We start from the raw sequence: 11,103 nt of genomic DNA on the forward strand, positions 1-11,103 counted from the left end.
TTTAAGCTCTAATATTTTCAATTACATTCACAAAGCAATTGTAAAACATCTTTCAGGGCTTTTGTGCTTTGCACGATGCTAATGTATTACGATGTGTTTGCTATAACTAGCATGGTGTTTGCTCAAGCTAGGGCCTCTAATAATGTCTGTGTATTGCTCCACATGTGGTTTATGCTAATTGTTAGCATGGAGCGCTACATTCAACATCTAAACTCAGTGTAAATGTGACTCAGATGGAAAACTTTGATGTAATAGACACAGAAACATGGTAGCAAAGTGAGGACTTAAATATCACTCAACATCCTGCGAGCTAACCTGTTAGCAAGGGCTGTATTTCCATTCAGCATCTTGTATAAAACCTGTTGATGTAGTCTTCAATAACTTAACAATTAGTCAGCATTCTGTATGCTAACCTCTTAGCATGAGCTGTACTATGACTCAGTATACCAGAAACTTTCCTGGTTCCTGTGAAGGAGCCACAGCGCTCACAACTCACTGTTACAACTGTCAACCGAGCACCATTAGCATGCAAACCAAAGCACATCATCGTCTCAAAGATACATGATAGATACTGACACTGTGAGCTGAGATGCTAAGATGGTGCCATCATTAAAATATTATGAGTCAGCAAAACAATCTTTCTGTGGATGCGTTCTCTTATATGCATGCATATGATGTACATTCTATTTATTTATGATTAGGCTGATTGATTTGAGGCGAACTGGCAGCAGCTGACCAATCCTGGGAGACCTCAGGTAATCATTACCCAGGATGTTCGAATCCAAGTCCAACAAAGCACTCAGTGATGGGAAATGCAGTGAAGCTAGAGGAGTGCACAGACACGACTGAACAAACACAAAAATTGGCAGAATGGCGAAACTTGTCCCAGGTCGGCATAGTGACTAATCGTACTTTAAAAAACTTCTCAAGAGAGAACGAAGATTTTACTCAGTGCAACGCAAAAGATTTAGCAAGAACCTCTAGGATCTGGAAAACTTGATCATGAACCCACAATGATTTTTGATTTACCTAAATCACTAAAAATGATTTGGGGTTTTTAATTTTGGCCCAAAGATTTCTCTGTCGATATCTTTCAAACAATCATCTGTTTGATTTGTTGAAATAACAGGACACGTGTCAGAGGGTCAGGAAACATCGAACGTTGCAGCATTCAGCCGGAGACGACCTACTTCATCCAGCTGAACGCGTAAACTCAACATGCTCTCTGTGTGTGTGTGTGTTTGACCCCATCCCATCACAGCACCATGGTGGGTATATGGTGAACCAGTGACGCTGGGTGGGGCATGGCGGTCAGCTGTGGTGGATGGGGAGGAGGCGGAGAGTGAGCGGCGTGCACCACCAGGTTCCCACCTGCGGCACCCTTGTCTCCAGTGGGCCGGTGCCTGGCGCTCTTCTGGTGCGCCCGCAGGCCGGCCAGCTGCGAATATGCTGACTGGCAGACGTGACACTTGTAGGGGCGCTCACCGGTGTGCAGCCGGACATGGTTCCTCAGCGTGGATGACTGGCTGAAGCGACGATTACAGAAGCGGCAGACAAACGGTTTGTCCAGCGTGTGAATGCGCATGTGGGAGCGCAGGTTGCTGCGCGAGTTGAAGCCGCGATGGCAGATGACGCAGCGCATTCGACCCAGACTGGCTGAGGCCGAGGAGGAAGAGGAGGAGGAAGAGGAGGACGAGCCATCACAGCTGTGGAAGTCATCTGGGAGGAAAGCGAGAAAATCTGATGCCAAATGGAGCTTTGAGAAAGTTTGATAACTTTCATGGATCGCAGTACTACCAATACCATAGTATATTAGTACTACAGAAGTAAAGTAAGGCGCATGAACTTCAAAATGGAGGCAGAAGTAGTAGTAGAAGTAGTAGTAGCATAGTCATATAGGGGTAATAATAGTGGTAGTAGTAGTAGTAGTAATAGTAGTAGTTTTTACAGTAGTAGTAGTAACAGTAGCAGTAGTACCAGTAGTGGTTGTAGTAATAGTAGTTTTACAGTAGTAGTAGTAATACTATGTACATGAATATGCGAAGAAAAATCAGAGCACAGGAGCAGGAGCCTCATCTCATTGTGTTCAGAAGTGTGGAATTCTTATAGTTTTGGATTTGTTTGTATAAAACAGTCAATAATCGATAATCATTACCATTCTTGCTCTTCTTGCTCTGCTCTTCATCTCCTCCAGGAATTCCAGGAATTCCCAGGAATGTGTTGTGGGAGTTTCCATACCAGACCAACAGCTCCTGGTCAGGAGGGATCGTCTGGGGTTGGAAAACAAAGAGATTATCATCCGTTTTACAAAATCATAATCAAGTCAGATTGATTAGCATCATTCATTAACCAATGAATAATCAAACGCTCTGAACACCAGCGGCAGAAACTAGGAATTAAATGAACGGCTTCGTGAAGCTGGTGGTGTGGAGGACATTAAACCTTTTAGCCACCAGAGGGCGACACAAACCTGCTGCTGAAGAAACTCATTAAAAGTCTTTAATGCTGTTTTGTTTTTTGTTTGATTTGAATGGATCTGTGCTTCAGTCTGGGGGTCGGGTTAGCTTAGGTTAAGTTACTTTACTTTAGATTAGGTTAGGTTAGCTTAAGTTTGGTTGAATCGTGACTCAGATATTTCTCTGACCATAATTTCCCTTCGGGGATTATAACAGTGTATTAAATTAAATTAAAAAATTAAATTAAATTATTTGGTTCGCCTTTAATTTAACTTTTAACAAAAAAAACACATTTTATCTCCTTTGTGCTTTGACTGATTATAAATTTTGCTCATTTGACAAATTGAATTTGATCTTTTTTGTTATTTGCTGCTCTATATGAAAAAGATTAAATATTCATGAAGTAATCAGTTAACAGAATTTTCACCTTCTCAGTATTTCTGTACTGAGAGTAAAAGTATAAAAATATACCGTAAACTGGTTGCTAAGTGAGAACCCTATGAAGAACCTGTATTTTAGATCTCCTGCAGCATCTCGAGAACCTTTTAACTGGTTCTTCTGTTCCACATCCAGACTGGGATGTTCAGTTCAGTGGAAGACTATGGCTGCGTGTTGTGTTTGGAGACACTGAGGTGTTGGATGGCGTGATGTGTTCACTGACCTCCACAGCCTTGTAGAAGATGCTGCTGCCGATTTGCACCACCTCCAGGTTTTGCTCCTGCTCGTTCCTCGCACACTTAATGTACGTCATCCAGCTCCTCTGGTCCTCCTGACTGGCATCGATGAAATACCGAACGCTGCCATCCTCATTAAACACCTGTAGGGGAGGACAGAAGGGACAGAACTAGTAATTGCTACTGTTCTATGGGTGCAATTGTTTAGCTTGTTGGTGTTTTCTCAGGGACATGAATATGGCTCTTACATCACACAGGGAGCCAGTATCTTGACCTGTATGTTAGCAAGTTGTCAGTCGGTTACTTTTTGAGACAGCTAGTTTGGTAACTATTAAACAGCGCCCGACATATTTAGGCAACTAGTTGTCAATGACGCTAGGTTAGCTAGTGAGACTGTATGGTGGTGACTGTTAACAATCAGCGAGTCAGCTAGCATTATTAGTTAAGTTTGAGTCCGCTAGTTGGGTTCTTGGCTGGATAGCAAGTTTGGCTAGTTTGGTAATTAGTTAATTAAAATGCTAACTATGAGTCAGCAATTGCTAGTTACCATGTAGCTCAGGAATTAGCTAAAATGGAACCATTTTCCGACTGGATTATCCATTGCAAGTTAAGCAAGTTGTTTAATTAACAAATTGCTTGATTGAAAAGTTAGCTTGGTTAGCTTTTTTTGGCAACTAGTCGTTGTGTAGCTTGGAAATGGCCAGCTATCCCCTTTAGCTACAGCTAGCTAGGATTGAACACCGGAAGTGGGCATTGTCCGGCGCTTCCGGGTGTTTTGAGAAAATTTATTCTGAACGAAGAGGAAACGAATCTGTTTCTGAAGACGCGATTAAGTTGGACGGAACGTGTTTACCTCCCACATCAGGTTGTTGTTCTTGTACAGGTCGATGTGTTCCGGTGAGATGAGGCGTCCGGTGAACGGGCCCATCTCCGTCCCGGCTTTAATCCACGTCTTAGAGAAAATCCCCAAACCTTCGCCTGAAAGCAAACGAACACGCGGCACGATGTGTGACGTCATTTGATAGCTTTGAAATGTCGGCTGGAACCATCAACAATAATGTTAATTGTTGTTTTTTTGTTGTTGTTGTTTTTTAATTTTTGTTTTTGTTTTTTTAGTAAAAATACGAACACCACAGGGACATTTATACATATGACCTTTAGATTAGTTCATAGTTATAAAATAAATAAATCCACACCTGCTCATTAATAATTGAACACATTCCACACATTTAATTTTCATCTTTAACTAAAAGAACAGTAAGTTTACCTGGGACTGAACTCTGAGCGATGATCACCTCACTGGGTAAAACCAGGCTGGACAACTTCTGGACTTCTGAACACGAACAAAATAGTGAAAAGCTGTTGTTAATTTTCAGTTTTAAAATGCGTTTAAATTCACAAAAAGTCAAACCGAACTTTTACATTTTCAGCTGTTCGTCCTAGCGGTTTATTCTGAGGGAATCATGAATGCGATCCGATTTTTATTGGCGGCGACGTTTTAAAGTACCGACAATGAAAAGAGCAAGAATGGAGACTTTAGGAGGTTAAATGATCCTATACTGCTTCAAAACCCAGTATTATGTCGAGAAATCCAATTCAAGACAACTTTTTAATTCAACTTGAGGGATTTTGTCTGCAACAGAAGCAGAAAAGAGGAGAATAGAAATAAAACAAATAAAATAAAAGTGAAATGTAAAGAGAAACAGAGAAATGTCACAACGCGTTTCACGCTCAGGACGAAGCGTGAAACGCGCTGCGACATAAAGGAGAAAAGAGATTTAAATGGAGATAAAAGTGCTGGAAGATTACCGGAATTAAAACCCTGAACAGAAGAAAAGAAAAAGCTCATCAGGAGAAGTTCAGCGGATTCAGTTCACATGACGGAAAAACGGATTTAAAGTCCCGCAGAGCGAAATAAACCCGAAATAATCCGTTAAAAATGAAACGGTGGGGTGACAAGAGCCGGTTCGAGCTCAGACCGATTCTATCAAAATGTTTCTAACGAATTATGTAGAGAACGGAAACGAATTTTACGACAAAATTAAATTAGAATTAAAGTAAGTCTTAAAAAACGGCCGAGGGTGTTGAAGTTTCGTCTTGCTTTCTACGGCCATTTGATCGTTGATGGGGATAAATTATCAATTAAAATTACAAAACACGCTTATTTGTTTTCCAAAATTAATTAACAATCAACACGTAAATGAACAAGCAATTGATAATTGTCTTAAAAAAGAAAACCTGCTTTTCCCCGGCGGCTCTCAGGTGGAATCCAGCCCCATCCCCGATTCATTTTACGGTTAAGAGTTCAAACAGTTTGATCGGTTATCGATAGGTTAAACATAATGATCAGGAAAATTAACGACAATAATTAAAAGCTTTTTTATCTTCACGCCGATCAATTAAATCAGTTTTATTTGACTTATGACTGCCAAAGAGGTAATAGAATGAGTTTTTCGAGCTAAAAAGTCGATTTCTAATACTGATAATTTGATGACAAACAGATTCGATTTATTAATGAATTAAACATAATTATTGGAACGTGTCTGAAGGAAAAGAGTGAATGTAAGATTTAAGAAACCAGAAAGTTATTAATTTTCAGTCATTCATGTTAAGACAAAGAAAAAAATAAATTGATAAATAAATAAGGTATTAATATTTATCAATAAAATGCAGCCTTGGTATTTAGAGGAAAACGCGTGTTATGACTTCAGTGTGCATTATTCAGTGTGTATACGTATTCAGATAATAAATAAAACACGACTGTAAAATTTCATCGACTCAATCTGATCAGAAATCTTAATTTACGTAAAAAAACATTTCTGTGTCTCGTCAGGAAAATCCACAATATAGTAAAACTTGGAAAAATAATTCTCAATATAATGTGAAAAAAGTTTTAAGTAGCGTAAATGTCAGAATCAGCTGAGTAGAATCACTTCATTATTGATTAACATCGATTATTGATTAGACTTGCCTCCGGAGAAGGACTGCGCCAGCACCTCGGCGGTGAACGCCGTCTTCGGGCTCGCGCTGGGGGCGGTGCGGTCCTCGTGCTGCAGGTGATGCTGGTGCGCGTGCTGGTGCTGCTCGCCCAGCACGTGCCTCCAGCGGCCGTACAGGAAGCTGTGCAGGATGTCCGAGGTGATGATGTCCGCCAGGGACAGCGGCTGCTGCGGCTTGAAGCCCGGTTTCAGGCCCAGAGAGGAGCCGGGCAGGACGGAGCCCATCGCGGGGCGGGACGGAGCTGCGGGTCTCCAGGTGAGACTAAACCCTCCTGAGCGGCACTGGGCTGACAACTTCACCGGCTGCTGTTTCCAGTAAGTGAAGGAGTTAAAGAGACATTAAAGGTGGCCGCAGGTTGTGACTGGGGTGATAAAGATTTGAAGAGTTAACGCAGACTGTGGGAGCTGTCTGTGGGTCGGAGTGGCTCTATTTATCACCTCCTCCAACATTTCTATATAGAGGAGGAGGGGGGAGGAAGAGGAGGTGTGTGTGTGTGTGTGTGTGTGTGTGTGTGTGTGTGTGTCCCGCACGCGCTGTCGGCTCCGTTTACAGCTCGTGACACACTAGACACCCAATTAGGACTAAATGAGACCACAGACCTCAGATCAGCAGTGAGACACACTCACTGATAGGCATCCATGTAAAGGACCACAAACTCAGGGTTCTCTGGTTCTTTGGTTCTCTGGTTCCGTCCAGATCTTCTGTCTGCAATGCAGTAGAAATACACAAGAACTAAGGTAAATCAGCAGACAGAAACACGCTGGACAGGGTCAGCTGGTGACGCAGAGCTCTCCCCGCTGCATGGACGCAAAACGGTTCCGTGGGAATCACCAAGAAATGATGCATGATCAATTGCGAACTTTGATCCGTGTGTGTACATTTAGCTGATAACACCGAGAAGCTGCTCAGAGTATCCTAGACCTACATGATGTTGTTTTTTTCTCCAGGTGATGAACCTGCAGGTGATATCTGATCCAGAACCGTCTAGAATCTGATTGGATGAAGTAAAACTATGTTTTCTTATCAGACGGATGGGGAGTAAAAAGTGAAATTTAAATGATCGATTTAAATAAATTTTGATTTTAAGACAGTTTTTAATATCTGGATAAAAGTAAGTGGACAAATCGGTTTATGTGATGTTATTGAAAAGTGAAGAGGGTCATGGCGACACTTATGAGTCTATGTTCTTTATTTATATTAAAGAGATTTAAAGTAAAATGTTCAGCAGTGGAATGTGAGCTGAGGAGGAGGAGGAGGAGGAGGAGGAGGAGGAGTAGCGAAGTCGTGTGAGTGACAGAGCAGGAAAACAGATTAGAGAACAGATTACCAAGGACAACAGCTGCTTTCTTCACCCTCCTCCTCCTCCTCCTGTCGCCTCTCATCGGGATTATTATTCTCTCTTTCACTCTGATCTGTATTTATGAGCATTTAAACATTCATTGTCGACACTCGTGGGCGCGACGTGCGCGCACACAAGCAGAAAGAGAGAGAGAGAAAAAAAAACTATGAAATTATGACGAACAGAAATTGAGTTGAGAAGAAAATGGGAAAGATGAATAGTTTAATATGTGAACAAATGTTTTCAGTTCTTATTTGGATTTAAAACTGAGACTATAGAGAGCAATAAATAAATAAATAAATAAATAAATAAATAAATAAATAAATAAATAAATAAATAAATAAATAAATAAATAAATGTCTCACACTCCAAAAAAAGAAAACATGTGCTTCAGGTTAATTGACCGTTCCAAATCACCCGTATAGGAGTGAGTGCGTGGGTGCGTGGTTGTCTGTGTCTGTGTGGCTCCGCGGTGCGCTGGCGTCAAGCCCAGAGTTTCCCCCGCCTCACGCCCTCAATCAGCTGGGACAGGCTCCAGCTCCCCGCCACAGCGGATGAAGCGGTAGACGATGAATGAATGAATAATAAATAAGAAGTTTCTTCTTCATTATTTTGAATGTTTGAGTAATTTTTAAAAAGATAAATTTTCTTCCTTAAATAAATCATATTTATTTTTGCAATGTGTGAAAATAGAAAATCTCCACATTTCCTATTTAACTGTTAATTTTAGCTGCTCTCAGAGACCCTCTGTCGGGTTTACCCTCCTCGGGAGGCTCGGTGGACCTCCGGGCGCCTCTCCGCTCTCTTCCAGCGGCTCCAGCCGCGTCAAGCCCCCGCCGGGCGTCCCGGAGCTCCGTGCGTAACGGATCCGCGCCAAAACACGGAGACTGCGCGCTTTTGTCTTGACAGAGAAACGAGAAGGAGGGAAAATCCCGGAATAATGGCAGATTTCTAAATGTTTTTCAATTGATTTGACTCAGTGAAAGAAGGATTTTCTCTTTTTTGTCTGTCTTTATTTTGGAGGAGAGGTTGCCTGCAGCCGCCACGCACACGGGCCGCTCGGGACTTTATTAAAGGAGAGCCGCGTCTTTATTGAATGAGGACACGCTTTAATGAGCTTTTTACAACAATAAGCGCTCAGTGAGTGTGTCTCAGCCTTTATACTCGCTCTTTACAGCCAATAAGAATCCACTTTAGTCCAGAAAAGACGACGGGAAGTCAGGAGGCGGAGGGAGCGGCAGGTGACTGGCACGCGTAAAGACAAGCTGGAGAGGAGAGAGAGTCTGCATGGTGGATGAACTGAGGGGTGAATGCGGGAGGAGGTGGAGGTGGTGGGAATGAGCCCAAATGACGCACTAATATTGTTCCGCTAACGTGATTAAGGCTGCGCTGCGGCCTCATTAGTATTCATGCGGCCGGACAGACAGACGCAATAATCCTCCTTTAAAAAGCGTTTTAATGATCATCAGAGGAGACGACTGTCAGCTGCTCCACGGGCAAAACTGAACGCTCCTCTACTGTTGGGGATCTCACTGCCCTTCATCATCATCATCATCATCATCATCATCATCATCATCATCATCATCATCGTTTAAGTTTCCAGTGGACGCGCTGCTGATTTCATATTTGACTGATCACCGTGTTTGCAGTCCGAAGGGGAAAAGAAAGAAAGAAGAAAGAAACGAGTCTTAATGGTGAATATTTACTATTTAGACTAAAACTGTTTTAGCAGAACGTCATGTGTGTTTAAAAATGACGCGACCATTAGTGATCAACCAAAATCAGAAGCGATCAGGAAACTGTTTTATTGACAGTAAATCAAAGTGATTGGTGTTTCAAAGACAAACCAGTCAGCGAGTTAATCGATCAGTCGGTAAATGGAGGTTAACTGATGACGGGTTTGATTGACAGGTTGATTAATTGACTGGAGAGAGAAAAGCGGAGAGCATGTCTTCTTCTGCACTGAAGTAAAAGTAGCATCCATCCATCCATCCATCCATCCATCTTCTAAAGCAGCTTATCCACCGGGTCAGCTGGAGGCCAGTGACGGGCCAGAGGCAGGGTACACCCTGGATGAGATGCCAGCTCCTCAAATAAAAGTACCACCTTACTGAAAAAATACTGCGTTGTAAATATGAAGAAAAACTAAAATATATTTAAAGTATACAAATGACTGGTGTGCTTTTAAATATGACGTCATCAGATTAACCTGACTCTCCAGGATTTTACTAATGCAGCTCCTGAAGAAGCTCAAAAATGTGCCAAATGGCCAAAAGTAAATGGACGCCTCTTACATGTGTTACTGCATGGAATAAAAGTAAAGGAGCCATAGAACCAGCTCGGTTCTGGAGGGCCAGTCGGTGTTGAACTGGTTGGATTATTGTTTCATTCAGCTTCATCTGCATCCAGCTGTCCCGGGACTTTTGTCCACTTGATGCGGTTGTCTAAGATAGACAGTTTGCTGCTTCTGTTGGTCCCCGAGCATCATGGGAAACATTTGGACTCGATCCAGATCACCATTACGTTAATGTTTAATCAGGTCACACACACACACACACACACACACACACACACACACACACACACACACACACACACACACACACACACACACACACACACACACACACACACACACAGTTCATCTGTACTTACAGAGCTCTTTCCTGTACTTTATGACCACAACACACACACACACACACTGCCCGTAACAGTTTCATGTTTCCTGTCTGATTTCTCCATCAATCATCATCTCTCTCTCTTCATCCTTCCATCATCCTCATTTCCTCCTATTCATGTTTTCCAATCTCTGATTCTGTCAACGAGAGAGGCTCTTCGTCAATAACATATACTGGAATGAGGAAGAGCAGACGGCGTCAATTTACAACTGGCAAGTTATTTATTCCGAAAACCCAAGAAGGAAAGCCGTATAAAAAGTAGAAAATACAAATATTTGTCATTTCAAAGCTCTGGCCTTAAGAATTGAAGAAATATTTTAGAATTTCAACTTTTCATTGTTTTGTTAAATCAAGAAAAGTGTTAACTTTCATCTGATGTTAGCTAACAGGTTATTAAATGTTTCATCTTGAAAATCGCCTGGCGCTCATTTGGATCCTCATCATCAGTTGTTTTCAGCGGCCAAATAATAGAAAAAAGATTCTTTATTCCTTTTTTTTTTTTTAATTGCAGCGGTTTGACCTTTGACCTCCACAACACGCGTGACATCAGCTAAATTTCCAATCTACACCGGACTGATATCAACATTCTGATATTGATGACGTTAGAGCATCATGTTCTGTCAGTGTGGACATCTCACTCTCAGTGAGGAAGATGATTTCCTACAACCTCGTCTTCCTCGGCTCTTCCTCCCTCAGTGCTCTTTCATTTCTCCCAGGAGGTCGGCCTGTGTGTGATTACAGTAATGTCTTAATGACAGATGACATCACACCGTCAGTCAGACCATCTGTCTCCATTCAGGGAACATGAATAAATGATAAATCCTACTTTTCATGTCAGGACATGAAGCGGAGCCGATCCCGACACTCGACAACGTTCAGGAAATGTTTGGCTCTCGTGAAGACGAGCGGCTCGAACGTGAATCTGGACTCCAACTAAAGCTAAAACATCTGTAGCA

The 11,103-nt window shown here is 42.1% G+C and overlaps 1 protein-coding gene across 1 annotated transcript; it reads right to left on the bottom strand.

The window, feature by feature from the left end:
- Window positions 1-1,255: 1,255 nt before the first annotated feature.
- prdm12b (PR domain containing 12b) lies at window positions 1,256-6,354 on the bottom strand. Its single transcript, XM_068311612.1, has 6 exons — window positions 6,102-6,354; window positions 4,398-4,463; window positions 3,984-4,108; window positions 3,118-3,273; window positions 2,156-2,270; window positions 1,256-1,719 (listed from the first exon to the last, which is right to left on the bottom strand). Exons 1-6 carry the CDS (start codon window positions 6,352-6,354, stop codon window positions 1,256-1,258), a joined length of 1,179 nt encoding a protein of 392 aa, XP_068167713.1.
- Window positions 6,355-11,103: the final 4,749 nt, after the last annotated feature.

Source organism: Antennarius striatus, chromosome 3 (genome assembly GCF_040054535.1).
Source record: "Antennarius striatus isolate MH-2024 chromosome 3, ASM4005453v1, whole genome shotgun sequence".
NCBI classification, from domain to species: Eukaryota; Metazoa; Chordata; class Actinopteri; order Lophiiformes; family Antennariidae; genus Antennarius; species Antennarius striatus.